This window comes from Pavona decussata, unplaced genomic scaffold (assembly GCF_977016875.1).
Source record: "Pavona decussata unplaced genomic scaffold, jaPavDecu1.1 SCAFFOLD_237, whole genome shotgun sequence".
NCBI lineage: Eukaryota > Metazoa > Cnidaria > Anthozoa > Scleractinia > Agariciidae > Pavona > Pavona decussata.
This window is the reverse complement of record NW_028145642.1, coordinates 1,177,398-1,195,447: the sequence shown is the minus strand read 5'-3', so window position 1 is coordinate 1,195,447 and position 18,050 is coordinate 1,177,398. Positions and strand designations below refer to the sequence as shown.

The following is an 18,050-nucleotide window of genomic DNA, read 5'->3' as shown; positions in this document are numbered from 1 at the left end:
AAGATTATAAATTCATCCAGCATGTCAGCCATCACGCCTGACGGATGAAAGCGCCTGCAGATCAGCTGACAACCAGCATTAAAATAAAAACCAAAAAAGATGGCGGAGATCGATTTTTCCATGGGATTTTCGAGACTGGCATGCTTCGATGGAGCTGCTGCCATTTTTGTTTGTAAAAGCGAGCGCGATCTGGGGAGAGTGTCCAAACTTCCGAGGGGAGGGGAGCGGAGTTGGCCCAATCCGGCTCTCCTTAGTAGTTTAGACACTCTCCCCAGATCGCCCTCGCTTCTACAAACAAAGATGGTGGCAGCTCCATCGAAGCATACCAGTCTCGAGAATCCCAAAAATAAGGCATCTGTGGACAATCTAAGCTTCAATAATCTTTTTATTTTTCAAGGTAGGTAATTTAGGGTAGTCCATTTTGGTAGTTCATTTAGCAGTCCATTTAGGTAGTCCATTTCGGAAGTCCATTGGGATAGTCCATGGACTGGGGGTCAGTGAAATGTACTGACCCGATTGTGAGTGCCTTGCTCTGGAATCCAGATCTCATCTTCTTTCTCAAAACAACGTCCTAACACAAATTTTCGAGGAAGATTGTAAGCAACCACCCTTACTCTCCATACATCATCAGTAACTGCTTCTCTAACCATGACCATGTCATTCACAACAGGATAATAAGGCAAAACAACATTTCCTACTGTAATTGGGAACAGTCTTCTCATAAAGTCAATAACAAGAGAGCTTCCAGGATCAGTAGTCAAAGCCTGCAACGTAACCTTCCTGCTCACATTCTCCAGTTCTACAAATAGATAGTGATTAGTTTTGTTTAACTTTTCTGTTGTCACTGTTTATTGAATGTCCATTCCGCTCAAACTTTTTTGCTTTAATAAAAGCCCTTCTCTGACCTAGAACTGGCACTGTGAATATAGTGTGAACCAAAACAACAATTTCGCCATCACCAGGGACTATAACAATGACATTCTCTTTCTCTCTATAAAGTAAACCACTATAGCCATGTTCTGGTAGCCAAAAACTGCGACAACAGTTTCCTTGTTCATCAACTTCACACATTTCACTTGCACAGCAGGCTGCTATATTCCGCCTTGTACCTTGAGGTAGGTCACAACTTTGAAGACCACCAACAGGAATACCTTTATGACCTTGATTTCTAACATCAGCATTCATGGCATATAACAGTTTTTCTTGTGAAAGAGACCTGGCCCATAACTAAAAGTGAAAAGTGAAAATGAGGATTAGAATAAGATGTTACTTAAAAATACTGAACCAAACTTCAAGGGACAAAAAAACTATTCTTATTGTAGCCCTCTATAATAATTGGCGATTAAAGTTCATTAGAGTATAGCGTTTAATAGTTACTCATGATCGCTATATATGTTCTTTGCATCTCAGCAAAAACACTAATACAATTTTCGAGATAAAAGTACAGAGTCATTTTCAAGACTAGCATGGTTAAGTGAACTTGTATACATTTCAAAATTATCCGTTAATTATTAAGAGCAGGATAGCAAAACACAATGAAAAAACTTTTGGAGGTCGACTTGATTTTTTCTTTTTATTGTTCTGGGTTGTAATATCATTTACATGTACAAACATGAGACAAAAGAAAATAAACATCACACTGGTTTGGAAAATTTTAAGCGAAAAATAAATTGAACAACATAAACATGAATGTGGCAAGTAAAATAAACATGTGATACCTACCTTTCCAGTATCCAAGGCGGGTTGTAATACCTTTAGGTAGTCTGGATGCTCTGAATTCTGTTGAAGACAAAGGAGTGAAAATAAATAACCTTTTAAATGGAGGAACAAAATATAATTTTAACCACCAAGCAATTCAAGTATATTACAATATTCTAGGTGCGACTTATTTGGTACATATCTTTAAGGAGAAATGAAATCATTTTGAATGATGACATTTCAATATTATATTATATTACTGGACACTGTTCAGAGGCTTATCTGAAGAATGATGAGAATTAATTGATAAGGACATGAACAACAGCATTCCAGTAGCTGTGTGTGATTATAACATAAATATAAATACAAAAGCTCTTGACATGAGTGTTTCAGAAACAGGCCAAAGCTATTAGCCAAAAGATACATTCACTGAGTTCAGGTTTATACCTGCAGTCCATGGTAATTGCTGTAATCTTCTATCAACCTCACACCAATCTACAGGATTATCTTCATCAAACAACTGATGATCGAGGGCTTCTTTTACAACATTGAGTTGCACAGTGTGCATTTCATCAAACACCAAGTCCTTATCATAGCGAAAACCATACAGTGGCCATAGTAGGTGCATAATTGAGAGCCCAGTGTAACCACATTCCTTGGACATGTTCTCTCTGACAGCGACCCTCTCCTCCTGTTCAATTTCATTTAGAAGTGCAATTTTTGTTAGGATGTCTTTTGACTCTGGAGGAAATCTTGTATGGTACCTATTATTGGTGTAATAATAGTGACGAGAAGCTAGAAAATACTCACCTATAAAAAAATCATGGTAAGGTGTATAAATTATTATATGTCTAAATTTGTTTACATTATAAACATAATAAGGGGCACAATTAGAACTTTTGGGGAGCAGGGATGGCACACTCAGTCAATTTTCGTCCAGGTGATCTGGTGCTAACTTCAACCCAACTTTTCCTCTTGGCCCAAAACCAACACTTTGAAGTTTCAAACCGATCCTAAGCAGCAGATTGGAAAAGGCACTTTACAGATAAATGCTAAATGTACATAAGATCCATAAATTGTGCTTCCACTTCCGTTCGCTCTAAAAAAATGAAAACAAAATTACTTGTTATATCACAGCGCCTGCAGCCTTTCTCGCCACATTTGACAAATTTTCCCACTTCACAGAATGAAAACGCATAGCAGTAATTCCCAGTTACTAACTTTGAAACTGAACATTAACTTCAGAGAGTTCTGAAACTTTCACAACGCAAATAAAATTTACCATTTATGAAGGGTTCCATAAAAGGATCCAAATACACTGGATGTTTCTTTAGTAACAAGTAGGATGGAACGAAACCAAACACGTACACCTCATCAACGTGGCAGCGATCCTCCTTTGACATAGTTGCTAATCCAACTTCAAAGGCTCCTAGAAAAATTTTCAAGGGGAGGACTCTCTCATAAAAGTGATGGGTGTGCTTGCCATGACTATAATGGTTCAAAAGTGCAGTTCTGGTTTTCAGTGTCGATTTAATTTCCATACAGCTGTATTTGTAGATGCATGAACATGAAAATGTATGTAGATATATCATGGTTGACATTAAGGTAGACATTAATGAGAGAAAGTGGAATTCTACCCTTGCTAAATTTTTTACAAGCACCCAAATCACTTTCATATGGCAGTCCCCCTCCCGGAAAAGTAATTATTGCAACTTAATTGACGGTAGATTGCAAAATTAGTTCAAATATAAATATGCAGATCAAGTCACATTCACTTTCAATATTGTCTAGGTACATGTACATGGTACATATATATCTGTAATTCTCACAAATGTTTATTCATCTTTATTTACCACATCTTTTTCATGTTGATGAAAATGGCTGCCATCCATCCCAGTGTACTGTAAAGTGAATGTGAAGTAAACAAACATTACAGAAGCAGTCAATCTGTCTTGCAAAACTATCCCTAAGTTTATCCTGTCACAGCTCACAAATTGAAAACATTTAAAAAATCACTCACCATCATATGCTAGATTTCTTGAGTCGCCTTTGACTCTCTTTGGAATAACTTGAAAGATGTTGTGGCAATTAGGACATTCAACTTGCCTTAAATCACCATGAAGCAGAAATAACGAATAAACAGCCATCTACTGGACACTTAACAGGTAGAGTCCATTCCGCCTTAAAGTCCCAAAAGTATGCAAGTTGAGCAAAACAAGTACCATCCTAAAACTCCTTTTTGGGTGGCCAACCCCACCCCTCCTGTCTTTCTACAGGCAACCAGTGAGAATTTTCTTTCCAATGTGCTGTCATCTTTTGACACATGGAAGGTGAAGAACACCATCCTTTGACTTTATGTGTGATGCTGAGACAATAATGTGGAATTTTCCCCTGTTGACCACAGTGAGGACAGAGTTCTTTCTTGGTAGTGAGAAGACCAAACAAATTAGGGTGGCTGTTATCTAAGCAGATCCAGTACAACTTTGGACTCGACTCACGAATCCGAATTTCTCAAGGAGCACTAGTACATCAGCCCAACAGGATGGCCACAGAGATCTCCACTGAACATTGTCTTTGCTTGTGATGTCCTTTCCCCAAACAAGAAGATCCTCAAAGATGCTCCGGGAAAATCCTGCTTTACCCTTTATTTCTACCAGCCTCAGTTTGGTGTCGTAAACAAATTGTTCCATAATTTCTCCTTCCTCCAATTCCTCTCTCTCTCAGAATCGTTGTTTTCAGAAAACCCATCACTGTGCATGCTGGCATTGTCTGATGACAGATGCATGTCGCTTTCTACATCTCTGTCTCCATCCCAAACTGTCATTTCGTCTGCTAAGTTTCCTTATCACTTCGACAAGGGCTTCTGGCCAAAGCTGATGATGAACTAGAAGGAAATTCATGATAAGAATCTGACGCTCCAAACGCTGCTAAAGGCACGGAGCTTGATGTGCCTGATTCACAGGTATCAAATACTTCGAATGTAGAGCTTGACGGGATTGCTGCCTCATTTTCCAAATGTTCACTTTTAGCTTCTACCCGTTGGAGATGCCTCCATGCAGTCATAGGGTAATCAGCTTTACAGTTGCAGAGTGCACGTGGGCAGTGAATATGTGTGTTGCCTTTTGACAATATCTCATTTGCTTCAGGACTTGCCAAACACCTACATTGACTTCCTTGTTTCGTGGAAGTCGACATGCATTTTCTCATCAACAAGATCATGGTAGAAACCACAAGTAGATGTGTGGCCTTTTGTGGAAACGTGAGCATATATATCAAGCTTATAAAAGTGATAAAAACCTGTGCCATCTGCAGTACAGACGCTGGCCTAGTAAGTCTCAATTCAAATCTCCGGTCAGCAGAAGGCAACAACCTCAACAAAGTGATTCGCCTTCAGATGCTCCCCAGGGAAGTTCAGCTATCAGTAATGACACAGAGATTTTAAAGAAAAAAGTTGAAAGTGTATTGCAGGATATCTGTAAGGCTGACAGTATACTCCGTGGAAATTTCGTAAAGAAAGCGAACCACTATTCTTAATGTGTTAAGGGACCCTAAATTACATGAAACGTTTTAGTGGCAACTTTGGAACTCGCTCAGATGGGTTTAATGGGGAGTCGAAAATGTGACCTGTATATTCCATCATGGAAACGAAGCTCAAACAAAATATTTTCCATAGCTATCTATTATTTGCGTAAAATTAAACTAAAATAACCACAATTATGCAAATCAATGTTTCAATATGAAAATGCGATTTTAAGAGGTTACTGGGGTCACGTAACTAAGCTAGCACTAAAACGAGGCTCACGCAAAAACTGCACTGAAAAGCCCTTTAACGTCTCCTGCCAAAGACAGAGATTGATGAAAGTATTGCAGGTGGATTTCATCCGTGTAACCAAACATGTTTATATGGTAAGGGTTATGACGTGACCATGCTTGCAAAAAAACGAGGCTGGCATAAAAGCTGCAGTGGAGAGCATGGAACATTGCAAAAGGATAAGGTATGAAGTATTGTTGCCTGATGACAGCCATGCATTCAAAAGTGTTTATAAGGGTAGGGCCTAAAGATGAATAGCCTATCATGAAAATGAAGCAAAGGTCATATAATAATAATTATAATAATAATAATAATAATAATAATAATAATAATAATAATAATAATAAGGAGAAGAAGAAGAAGAAGAAGATTAATAATAATAATAATAATAACAATAATAATAATAATAATGTCTTTATTAATTTAATTAATCCAAAAGTCACAAATTTAAAATTAATTGGAATATTTGAAAAGGGCTTACTTTAGAAATTGCCACCCCTCCCAAAAAATATAAAATACCCTTGATGCTCTCAAAATCACACAAACACGAAAACTAGGAAAAAAGTTTGCAGAGTGATACACTAAATAACATGCTATAACCACAAAATGTGGCTGACCATATTTTGAACATTAAGAGAAAACAGAATTTTGGATTTCCTGTGGTGCACATTTTAGGGAGGGCCTGGGCTGTGCCTTCGTTTTTTGCGGTCAGCAGTAGTTATAAGAATAGAGGTCTGCCATCTAGACTTACAAAGAATGTAGCGAGGGTGGCTATGAAGTTTCCTCGCAATACAAGCATTACTTTAAATTGTACATCATATGCCAGATACAAACAGATGAGGAACTTCTGGAAAAACCTGTTTCAGACCAGAAACTATTCGATGCAATTCAGGAAAAATCTCATCATGGAGACATGAAGTTGTGGTCCTTTTTCAAAGGCTTTTCATTTGAAGAACTAGAAGAACGAGTATCATGGCACAGGAAGTCTTAGCAAGAAACAGCACATTCAGGCATAATAAAAAGAGCTAAAGAAAGGTATGAAAGAAAAACTGTCTGATCCAGACGAGGCAAGACAGAAATCTTGTGATCTGTCACTGGAAGCTAAACAGCCACTAACATGTTCAAAGACATCGCCATACAATCGAGGTGTGTGTTTTTTCTCTGATGGTGAGGGAGGATATCGCCAACCACTACACACTGTCAGTACATTGTCTGAAGGAAGTTCTCTGGATGCTGCCGTGACTGTAGTTGGATGCTCATGCAATTGACATCAAATATCATAAAAGCTCCTGGACAAAACATGTCACAAATGTGCTTCATAAACCTTGTGCTACATCAAACATCCAGCAAGCAAGTGATGTAGCAGCTAAGATAGAGTTTGTAACCATGACGGAGATGGCACTGAAGAGTGGCAAGGTAATGAATATGTCGCAACTACAGGCTGCATTTGACACTATCTTGCAGGAAAACAACGTGAAAGGGAAGACATGCAGTCCAAGGTCCAGGCCAAGGTAGAAGGTGTTGAGTACCATAAGCTTAAACAGAGCGTGTAAGCATCAAAGAATGTTGCGATTCAGTTATCTGAAACTGTTAATGAAGATTGTACAAGGAGTAGAAAACCTTGTATGATGCTGCTGTACTCCTTCAGAAGTCCTTTAAGAACTGTTAAAAGTAGGTATTCACTGGCTGACCAGAAACATTATTAACCTCTTACTAACTGAGCGCGAGGGCTGTACTAGGGAATATTGGCCAGAGGTCGTGGCATTACGGACCGAGCACAGCGACATCCGTACAATAACGGCTGAGGGCCAATATTCCCGAGTACGGCTCGAGCAAGCTAGGTTAGTTAGTAGTTTATTATATGCCACTCAGAGCAAACTTGTTTATTTATAAAGATACACTTTCGGTCACTTGAATTCAAAAGGTTTCCGTTGTAAGGGGTTGTTTGATGAAGCGAGCAACCCAGAAAGAACAAGCTATGGTACCACGAGTTTGAAAACAAATTTACTGAACGTTTACATGTAATTATGTTGATTATAGAAAAAAATTCAAGAACGATTTGTAGCAGAATTTGACGAAAATCTTACGGCTGCGGTTTGTTCTTGAAACACAAAAGGGTTTCGTTGATCACAGAAAATTTACTAGCACATCACAAAGTACAGATCAAGAAAAGGTTTCTGTGAAAATCATATTCAACTTTAAAAGAAGCAGTATTAAGTCAATCGTCCTTATCGCTCTTATCTCTGGCTCAGAAACCCAAGTGTAGGGATAAAAAACGCCACAGTCACCGCCACACAGTTCTTTAAATTGAAACTGGATTGGAGTCGCAAAAAGAGCATCTTCTTTGTTTTCGTCAATCGCCTGAGCGGCTTGCAGCTTGTTTCTTCTGTTGTGCTTGTGAACTTGTGACTTGTGCTTGACAGCTAGAACTCTTCTCGATTTTTCAAACTCATTATCCTTGAGTATGTTGAATGGATATTTCTTCTCAGATACGCATCGCTATATATTGCGCTGAAAACTGAAAAATGTTGCTGGCTCGTATTGACCATTTTTCCTGCGTACGTTCATACAAAAAGGTGATCAAGCTCGGACGCAGGTAGGCTTTCAATTGTTTGACTAATCAAGTCATTAGCTTCAATAAAACGGAGTAAAGTGTTCATATCAGTAGACGTCTTCCTTTTGTGTTTCCACTTTTCTGTTCATGACAACTTCACGTCGATTTAAGTGTGTACCCACGTTTTGTGGGTCGTTTAGTATTCATATATTCATGCTATTGTTTAGACTCATTGCCGATTCATCGGTGTTCATGTCGGATGTCACTCGGGAATGTAAGACAACTATAGAAATCGGAAGGCCCTTTGAGGAAATGTGTGACAATTTCCTTTTGTTTATCATCTGAGAACGAACAATAGCTCAGTTCGATTCACAAAAAAACTCTTTAAAGCTGTCGGACTGCAACTTTTCTTTGATAATCTCTAAACTTTTAAAGTTTATTTTATGCTTATGATCAAGCACGCACTTATCGGAACGATCTCGAATATCAAACGTAAACACGGCTGTTAATATCAAGAACTCAGAAATGCTCAGCGTTTGCAGTAATATAAAAAATCTAGGCCTTATTTGATTTATTTAAAGAAGAAAGTGAAATTCATCAAACAACTTTTTTACTCTGTAGGGAATAACTTCAATAATTCAAAATCTAACCGAGAAGGAGGAGTCCGCTGCGGAACTGTCAGAAATCTTGAGAAATCTCGACCACAGAAACTCATTCAGACCACATTTTACAGCCGTCAAATCGACCTTTTCGTTAAAAAAATACAAATAAAAAAGCAACTTTTCGGGATGAACTTAAATTTTATTCAGGACTCTCTGCAATAATACCTTCGGGAATTCACACATGCGTCGGAAGAAGACGGCTTTGCATAAGTTAACTTTCCAGTTCGAACGGCCGATGAACAAACAAACATCGAACTTCGGCCTACATTGACCAAAAAGCCTCATGCAAGCTCTCTTTTTGAAGCTCTCAAAATGCTCTATTTTCATAAATACATATCGAACTTGGAAATGTTTTGCAAAAAAAACTAAATGCATGTAAAGTCCGAAGTCATTCTATGCAGTTTATTCACACATCAAGAACAAAAGGATACAATAATAAACTCTGCCGCTCGTGGTCGCATAATTGCGCTATTGTTCCATTCCTTTGAAGTCGCTTTAGGTCCTTATCCAAAAGATCTCACTTTTTTCCAAACGAATGAAACCGAATTTATTCAACACGTTTTCGGTGGCTCTCAAAGTGAATACCTAAAGGACTAAAAACGAGCCTTCAAGCTACAAAATCCAGCGTTTTTTCCCATTTCTGAATGACACACTTAAATTGGCGTGAAGTTGTAATGTTGTTTATGAAATCGTCAATGACTTCCTGGCTTTTGCTGATGCCTGCTTCAGAGGTTTCTAGATCTTCAAGATAGTAAAATTTGCTTTGGAAATGATAGTCTTCTTCGTCCATGTTGGAATCAGTCCTTTGGGTAGTTTCTTTGCAAAGAATGAAAGTATTTTCAGGTTTTCTTTTAGCATTTTAGCTGCAAATTGTCATTGTCGTGAACAAAAATACACGGCTAATGACCTATCCATGCAAACATTCCGTATGGTAAACTAGAGGTTAAACATGATGATCTTGAACAATACACTCGTAAATTTAATCTCGAGATTCATGGAATCCCTGAACGAGAAGAGGAAGATAATATCGAAAATATCGTAAGACTAGGACACCTATCGGGTGTTAACATTTCGTGCAATGCTGTCGATATCGTACACAGATTAAGGAGGAAAACCAATGGTGCACCTCAACCAATTATAGTATGTTTCAGCAGCTACAGGTTTAAAAGTGAACTATTTAACGCAAGGCTAAATCTAAAGAAGCTCAACTTAAGAGAACTAAATGTGGAGAGGATCTCTATTAACGAAAATTTAACATCCTGGAGAGCACACCTTTTCAGAGAATCAAGGAAAGTAAAGAAAAAGTATCTGAATGGCAGAGCATGGACTATCCACGGAAAAATCTCCTTAAAGACGGATATCAACGCCAAAGTATGAAGAATCAACTGTTTTGAAGATTTAAACGAACTCTAATTCCAGATTATTGATAAAAAGGTCAACAATTTTAAATTTGCATACGATGTAATGAAATATTTCAAAAAAGCTAACCTCGCTTATTTGCGCTTGGGTTGTTACGGTTCATTGTTTCATTTTTCCAGAAGAGGTAAGTAACTGTGGGCTATTGTACTTTTGTTTTAATAGGAAAACATTCTGTTTTGTTTTGTTGAGCTTTTGTCTCAAGTTGTCAGTGATTATATGATTTGTATAAATGGCTGTTTTGAAGTTTTTGTCGCTCAATGTCAGAGGTCTAAGAAATAGGGAGAAAAGGCGATCAATATTCACATCTAAAGAACAAAAAGGCTAGTGTGTATCTCTTGCAAGAAACTTTTTCAAATCACAAAGACGAGAAGATCTGGTTGGCGGAATGGGGTGGTCAGATCTTTTTTTCCCATGGTTCTGAACATTCCAAAGGGGGTGTGTTCTAATTAAGCCAAATTGCCTATTGTCTGGAGAGGCAGTGGAACTTGACTCAAATGGAAGATTCATAGTATTACACTTAAAAACAGGCGAGAACACTTTATATGTCATAAATGTTTATGCCCCCACAGATAAACGTGAGCAAATTGACTTTCTCGATCTTCTTAGTAAGAACGTTATATCTTTAATTGAAACATCTAATCTGATCATCGCTGGCGATTGGAATATGACGTTAAACGCTGTGGACAAACAGGGCGGCTTGCTTTGGAAAGAATTAAGGTATAGGAATTCTCTGGTGTAGTTTATGAAAGTAGCCAATCTTATAGATATCTATCACATATTACATCCAAAAAATAGATCTTACGCATATGAGTCAAAAACCCTAAAGCTTAAATCTTGATTAGATTTTTTCCTAGAAAGTGGTAAATTTCAACCTGATATCATAAAAGTAGAAGTATGGGCTTCGATCGCACCTGGCCATAGGACAATATTTTTAAGCATGAATCTCAATGACGAATTTAAACGCGGCCCGGGTACTTCGAAATTTAATAATATGCTTCTCCAAGACAAGTTATATTTAAAAATAATTAAAGACTATGTATTCTGCAGAAATATGCTGAGGTTGATAATTAACAACTGCTCTGGGAATTAATCAAAATGGAAATAAGGTCAGAAACGATTCGCTATTCTAAAAGAAAGAATACGCTTTCAAAAACACGTGAAAGCGCTACTCAGAGTAAATTAGAAGAACTAGATGCGAAGATTTGTAAAGATGTCAACTTGAATCAGCATATATTAGCTGAGTATGAAAGTCTAAAGAAAGTGTTACGTGAATTATATGAGCAAAAAGGTAGAGGAGCTATTTTCATTCATGTTTTGCCGCAAAATTCCACAATGCGTGGGTTATGTAACCCCTTTTGTCAAATATTGGTTGCATAATAAGGTGTCAAATTATCATGTGCAATGTCTCCTTATTTAAAGATCTGAATCCCTGGATTTGGGGCATTACAAAAGATCTACGCAAGCCGGTTAGTTGGTGGGAATTTTCTTAGTCCGTCCACTTCACGTCGCCAAAGCTTTAAACCTCGTGTTTATAGTTCAGTTGGTTCTTCGTCCGTTTCACTTTGTCTTGTCTACTACTCCAGTATGGCTGTGCCTTTAGATCCGGCGGGCGCTGATTTGCAGGCTTTGGCAAATATCGTTCCGCCGCCCGCCCCGATTCCACCGGTCGCTCCGGCCCCACTAGCCACTCCGGTTCCACCGGCTTCTCCAGTTCCTGCTGTCGCGGACCAAGCTTTACCTGCTCCACCGGCTCCTAATGCGCATCCAGCGGGAGCGGTGGCTGGACAACCAGATCAGTTGAACGAGGTATTTTTTAGTTTTCAGTGTATTTGCTTTTCGCCCTAGTTTTATTTTTGCATGGTTTTGTCGTCGCTTCGTTTTTTCTCTTTTATCCCCCAGGGTTTTCTTTGTGTTCCTTCAAGTGTTGCGCTATTTTGGTTATAATTGCCTTCTCGTTAGCACCTCTTTTTTTTTTTTTTTTGCTTTTTTGTGTGTGAGCCATTGTACATAGGTGTGTCTAGCGCTATTTGGGTGTGCCGTGTGTCAGTTTCAAGCTATACGTTTGCTTGTGTGTCGAGCGCTATTTGGGTGTGCCGTGTGTCGGTTTCAAGCTAAACGTTTCCTTGTGTGTCGAGTACAATTTGGTTGTGCCGTGTGTTGGTTTCAAGCTAAAAGTTTGCTTGTGTGTCGAGTGCAATTTGGATGTGCCATGTGTCGGTCTCAAGTTTTTCGTTTGCTCGTGTGTCGAGTACAATTTGGATGTGCCGTGTGTCGGTTTCAAGCTAAACATTTGTTCGTGTCTCAAGTACAATTTGGATCTGCCGTGTGTCGGTTTCAAGTTTATCGTTTGCTCTTGTGTCGAGTACAATTTGGACGTGTGCGCCGTGTGTCGGTTGCAAGCTAAACGTTTGCTTGTGTGTCGTGTACAATTTGGACGTGCAGTGTGTCGGTTTCAAGTTTTTCGTTTACTCGTGTGTCGAGTACAATTTGGATGTGCCGTGTGTCGGTTTCAAGCTAAACATTTGTTCGTGTGTCGAGTACAATTTGGATCTGCCGTGTGTCGGTTTCAAGTTTATCGTTTGCTCTTGTGTCGAGTACAATTTGGACCTGCACGCCGTGTGTCGGTTGCAAGCTAAACGTTTGCTTGTGTGTCGTGTACAATTTGGACGTGCCGTGTGTCGGTTTTAAGTTTTTCGTTTGCTCGTGTGTCGAGTACAATTTGGACGTGCGCGCCATGTGTCGGTTTCAAGCTAAATGTTTGCTTGTGTGTCGTGTACAATTTGGACGTGCCGTGTGTCGGTTTTAAGTTTTTCGTTTGCTCGTGTGTTGAGTACAATTTGGATCTGCCGTGTGTCGGTTTCAAGTTTATCGTTTGCTCGTGTGTCGAGTACAATTTGAACATGCGCGCCGTGTGTCGGTTGCAAGCTTAACGTTTGCTTGTGTGTCGTGTACAATTTGGACGTGCCGTGTGTCGGTTTTAAGTTTTTCGTTTGCTCGTGTGTCGAGTACAATTTGGGCGTGCCGTGTGTCGGTTTTAAGTTTTTCGTTTGCTCGTGTGTCGAGTACAATTTGGATCTGCTGTGTGTCGGTTTCAAGTTTATCGTTTGCTCGTGTGTCGAGTACAATTTGGATGTGCGTGCCATGTGTCGGTTTCAAGCTAAATGTTTGCTTGTGTGTCGTGTACAATTTGGATGTGCCGTGTGTCGCTTTCAAGCTAAACGTTTGCTCGTGTGTCGAGTACAACTTGGGTGTGCCGTGTGTCGGTTTCAAGTTTATCGTTTGCTCGTGTGTCAAGTTAAGTTTGGATGTGTTGTGTGTCGGTTTCAAGCTAATCGTTTTTTCCTCGTGTGTGGAGTTCAGTTTGGATGTGCCGTATGCCGGTTTCAAGTTTGTAGTTTGGTCGTGTGTCGAGTTCAGTTTGGATGTGTCGTGTGTCGGTTCTAAGTTTATCGTTTGCTCGTGTGTCGAGTTAAGTTTGGATGTGCCGTGTGTCGGTTTCAAGTTTGTAGTTTGCTCGTGTGTCGAGTTCAGTTTGGGTGTGCCGTGTGTTGGTTTCAAGTTTATCGTTTGTTTGTGTGTCGAGTTCAGTTTGGATGTGCCGTGTGTCGGTTTCAAGTTTGTAGTTTGCTCGTGTGTCGAGTGCAATTTGGATGTACCGTGTGTCAATTAATTTCAAGCTATTGTTTCGTATGTCGAGTGCAATTTGGATGTGCTGTGTGTCGCTTTCTAGTTTAATTTATCATTTGTTCGTGTGTCTAGAACATTTTTGGTGTGCCGTGCGTAGGTTTTAGTTTTACGTTTGCTCGTGTGTCGAGTACAAGATGTTCCGGTGGGTCGGTTCAAGCCTTTCATTTGCTCGCGTGTCGGGCGCTATTTAGGTGTGCCGTGGGTCGGTTCTAGTTTCATGTTCACTCGTGTGTCGGGCTTTGTTAAGTGTGCCTATGGGGGTGCTGGCTCGTTTGCTCGTGTGTTTACAACGTTTTGGTGCACCGTGTGTCGGTTTTAGTTTTTTATGTCTGCTCGTGTGTCGAGTAAGTTTGAGTGTACCATGTGTCATTTCTATTTTTGTGTGTCAATCACAGTTAGCGTGTGCTGTGTGTCTTTTCGAACTAAACGCTCGTGTCTAGCTCTTATCGTAAGCCGTTAATCGACTTTAGATGAGTCAATCGCCGGTATGTCAAGCTCAATTTATGTACGGTGTGTTAACCTTAGTTTGTCGGCTGCTTAAGCACCGGACTTTCGCTTTTCTGTTTATCACGATTTGTTTGCTGTTTGTTTTGGTACGCCTTTTACGTTTTTGGTACGCTTTTCAGCTTAGCGTTTTCCCGTGTGTTTGGTTTTATCAAAATGTCAGCTCATGGGCTTATCTCATATTATGTTTTCTGTGTCCACTTTAACACGTCTCATTATCTAGCCTTAATGTTATGCTGTGTGTTGGTAAATGGCTTTATGTCCTTTGGTGCGTCTGGCTCTTATTGTATATCGTTTCCGTATTCTGGCTATACGTTCGCTTATTGTGCGGTGTGTCAAGTTTTGTTTATTGTTCATTTGGGTCTCATGTAAAATTCGTCGTCTTGCTTCGTGTTTTAGTTATCCTTTCTTCGTGTATCAGGCATAGTTTTGGTTTGGGCGTGTGTTAAACGTTCGCTCGCGTGTCAAACACTTCTGGTGTTGCCGTGTGTCGGCCTTTTGTTTAATGTTGGGTGTGCATGATGGTTCGTTGTTTTTGGTTTTTCGCATGCTTTTTCTTTTATAGTTCACCTTGCCAAGTTAGTGCATGGGTTGTTTATTTTCTCTTTTTACGTTCCTATTTTTAGTTGGAGAACTTAAAATCTGAGGTGAATTTAAAAGAATTAAGTAATGAGAAGTCTGTCGAAACAACCCTCAAACATGTGCGTCAGCTTCTCTCTCGTCCTCCTTCCATCTTTGATGCATTCGCCACATGGGCAGCTTCGGAAGAGCTATGCGACACTGCTAGAGAAAGGGTCATGATCGGGCAAATCGTTTCTCCATTATCCTGCGCCAGACAAGACCATTGATGGGTTCTCCAACTTTTCAGCCTGTTCTGCTTAAAATGGTTGGCTCTGAAGAAGAGGTTGCGATCGCGAAAGAGATCCACAAGGCTGTTAAGCAGTCTCCAGTTACAAGGCTTAGAGTCCCCTCAGCTCCCCCAGGTTCCAGTGCCACTCGTCAGCCAAGCCTGGTAGTGTGCTTTAATTGTGGCCGCCGGGGCCATATTGCTAGGTCATGTTGGAGGCCTCAGAATAGCCGCAAATTTCGTGGAGGAAAAAAGATGTAATCTTTTGGTTTTGTTTTCTGGCTTAATAAATTTATTTCCTTTGTGTTACTTTTGGCGTGTTTGTTTTCTCCCTCTTCTCTTTTTTCCTCTCCACTTTCCTAGCTGTGTCCAGAAGGGTAATCTCAATTACGCCCTATAATCCGTTTACGACGGGTTCCTGGTCCGGCTCGGTTAGTGGGGTATTTCCTCTTTCGTTTTATCAGTTTTATTTATTCCTCTGTAAGTCTGGTTTTTCGTTTTCCCTTCGTTTTATAGGAGTTTTCCAGTTTCTGCCAGTTTCACCTTCAACAACGTTCTAATCCTGTGTTATGGTGCGACAGGGAAAATAACCCCACTAGCTGGGCTGGGACACTCCCGTCATTAGAGATGGTTCCTGAGGGCCGAGTTTTCGCTTCTCCGGAGATGCTTCGTTTTCGTGATCCAAATTCGTTTGTGGCGGGAAACCTTTCCTCATGTTTGGAACAATGGGACCAAACCTCTGTGGGTTACAAGCAAAGAGACTTTGTACTGGCTATTATTAGGGACGGTGTGGATGTCTTCGATTTCTTTCCCCCTTTCAACGGTAGTTTTCAAGGAAAAACTTATCGCAGCGATTTGCCTCCTCGCATGTATTTCCCAAATTCGGTGTCCTGCCATCCATTGAAAGAGTTTATTTCTGCAACCATTAAGGAAAGGATCTGTAATGGTTCAATCAATGTCGTTGGCTGTGTCGGTGAAGTTGAACCACCTCATTTGGTTATGCCAATAACTGTTGAGCCAAGTAAACCTCGCATGTGCCACGATGAGCGCTTTATTAATTGTTGGATCAAAGATTGTCCTTTTCAGCTTGATTATCTCACGGACCTCTGCCGCTATGTCTACCCTGGCCACTATCAGACAACGTTTGACGACAAAAGCGGTTATGATCATATCCGCCTCAATCCTCGAAGTTATACCTTCTTTGGTTTTGAGTGGCAAGGTTGGTTTTTTACGTACGCCTCTCTCCCGTTTGGATAGAAAGCTAGCACTTTTGTGTACAATACAGTTGGCCTGGCTGCCACCCATTTCATTAGATCGCTTGGAGTTCCTTGTTCTCAGTATATTGATGACCGGCATGTCGGTCAGCTGCGTTTACGACCATCGGCTAGCAGTCTGTGTGTTTTATCAAACTATCAATTGGCTCAGATGGCGGCTTTCATCGCCTGCTTCGTTGCTATATCACTTGGATACTTCAATGGCCTCAAGAAGAGCTTCTTGATCCCCTCAACGGCACGGCGCTTCCTAGGTTATATTTGCGATTCAGAAAGCAAGCTTTCCTCCTCCCTCAAGATAAAAAAGAAAAGTTCACGGAATTAAGGGAAGCCATTCTTAGCAAGAAATTCGTTTCTCTCAAGACGCTGCAGAAGTTTGCCGGGAAGACTACATCTTTTGCCCTCCTTGTCCCTGCAGCTAAGTTATACACCAATTGTGTGTATCATGCCATTTCTCGAGCTATTAAGACTTCTACCTGTCAAGTTGAACTGTCACCTTGTCTTCGAACTGAAATTGCCCACTGGCGTTTTCTTGATAACTGGCAGGGTTTCTTGCCTTGGCGGAACGAATCTCACTTACAAGTTCAACTGTTTTCTGACGCTTCTATTTTTGGATGGGGCGGTTGCCTTTTTAGTCCTGGTCGTCCCGAAGTCGTGATTCGTGGTTATTGGGATGAAACTGATCGAGGACGTCCCATTATTGTCAAAGAAGTTCAGGGCCTGCGTCTCACATTGGAGAATCTTTTTCATCGTTCAGAGAATACCAGAGTGGATGTCTTTGTAGACAATAAACCCCTAGTGTCTAGTTGGGAGAATCAAGTCTCAAAGTCCCCGGAGGTTTCTAACATTATGAAATCAATTTTCCAGTTTTCACTTTGTAGAAATCTTTCTATTTCTTTGCAATATGTTACCTCCAGAAGTAATCCAGTGGATGCTCCTTCGCGCACACTCTCAGACCTAGATGCTTCGCTTGATGTTAGGCCGTGGAATTTGGTGGAGTTAACCTTTGGGCCTCGTACCATCAATTTAATGGCCCTCCCTTCTAATGTTAAGTTGGATCGCTCAGGACGTCCTTTAAAGTTTTTCTCCCCGTTTCCTTGTGTTCAGGCCCAAGGAACCAATGTCTTTTCTCAAGAGTTAGCTTCCAGCGAGAACGCCTACGTGTTTCCACCTTTTACGCTTATTGGCCCGCTCATTAAGTACCTGGCTTCGCAACCATGCCCTTATACTCTGATTGCTCCAGACGTCTCGCCCAGGAAATACTGGTGGCCCCTCCTCCAGCATCAGTCTATCGCTGCATTCAAGTTAGGCCAAAGGGGAGAGAATTCGGTTCTTCTATTCCCCGTTAAAACAGGTCGTTCTACTTGGGAAAGCAGACCTCTTCAATGGGATCCCTGGGTTTTCCGCTTTGCTGCATCTTAGTTTATATTAAGTATGATTACGTACTTATGTCAAATATCAGCTCAAGAGAATTTTCTGAACCGTTTAAGACGCTCAAGATATTTGTTTGTAATGTTAAGTTTGTACTTACTCCTTTTTTGCGATGGCCTGCTCGTTCTAGACTTGGAACTTTCTTGTCTTAATAAATATTTTCTTT

The 18,050-nt window shown here is 40.3% G+C and overlaps 1 protein-coding gene and 2 long non-coding RNA genes across 3 annotated transcripts; 1 reads left to right on the top strand and 2 right to left on the bottom strand.

The window, feature by feature from the left end:
• Positions 1-1,573: 1,573 nt before the first annotated feature.
• LOC146457796 (uncharacterized) lies at positions 1,574-2,876 on the bottom strand. Its single transcript, XR_014858393.1, has 4 exons — positions 2,822-2,876; positions 2,146-2,508; positions 1,723-1,779; positions 1,574-1,581 (listed from the first exon to the last, which is right to left on the bottom strand). It is a non-coding gene; the product is annotated as an uncharacterized LOC146457796 (long non-coding RNA).
• Positions 2,877-2,989: 113 nt separating this feature from the next.
• On the bottom strand, positions 2,990-3,823 carry LOC146457795 (uncharacterized). The gene is made up of 3 exons (XR_014858390.1): positions 3,719-3,823; positions 3,552-3,599; positions 2,990-3,127 (listed from the first exon to the last, which is right to left on the bottom strand). It is a non-coding gene; the product is annotated as an uncharacterized LOC146457795 (long non-coding RNA).
• Positions 3,824-11,476: 7,653 nt separating this feature from the next.
• LOC146457794 (uncharacterized) lies at positions 11,477-15,198 on the top strand. The gene is made up of 2 exons (XM_085091522.1): positions 11,477-11,950; positions 14,962-15,198. The coding sequence occupies exons 1-2, from the start codon at positions 11,729-11,731 to the stop codon at positions 15,181-15,183; spliced, it is 444 nt and encodes a 147-aa protein (XP_084947648.1). The 5' UTR covers positions 11,477-11,728; the 3' UTR covers positions 15,184-15,198.
• The last annotated feature ends 2,852 nt before the right edge of the window (positions 15,199-18,050 follow it).

What these genes read in the sequence shown, in the direction of transcription:
- LOC146457794 (XM_085091522.1), top strand. Translation starts at nt 11,729, where the DNA reads ATGGCTGTGCCTTTAGATCCGGCGGGCGCTGATTTGCAGGCTTTGGCA. An exon ending in AACCAGATCAGTTGAACGAG is followed by an intron (nt 11,951 to 14,961) that starts GTATTTTTTAGT and finishes TCCTATTTTTAG; the next exon opens with TTGGAGAACTTAAAATCTGA.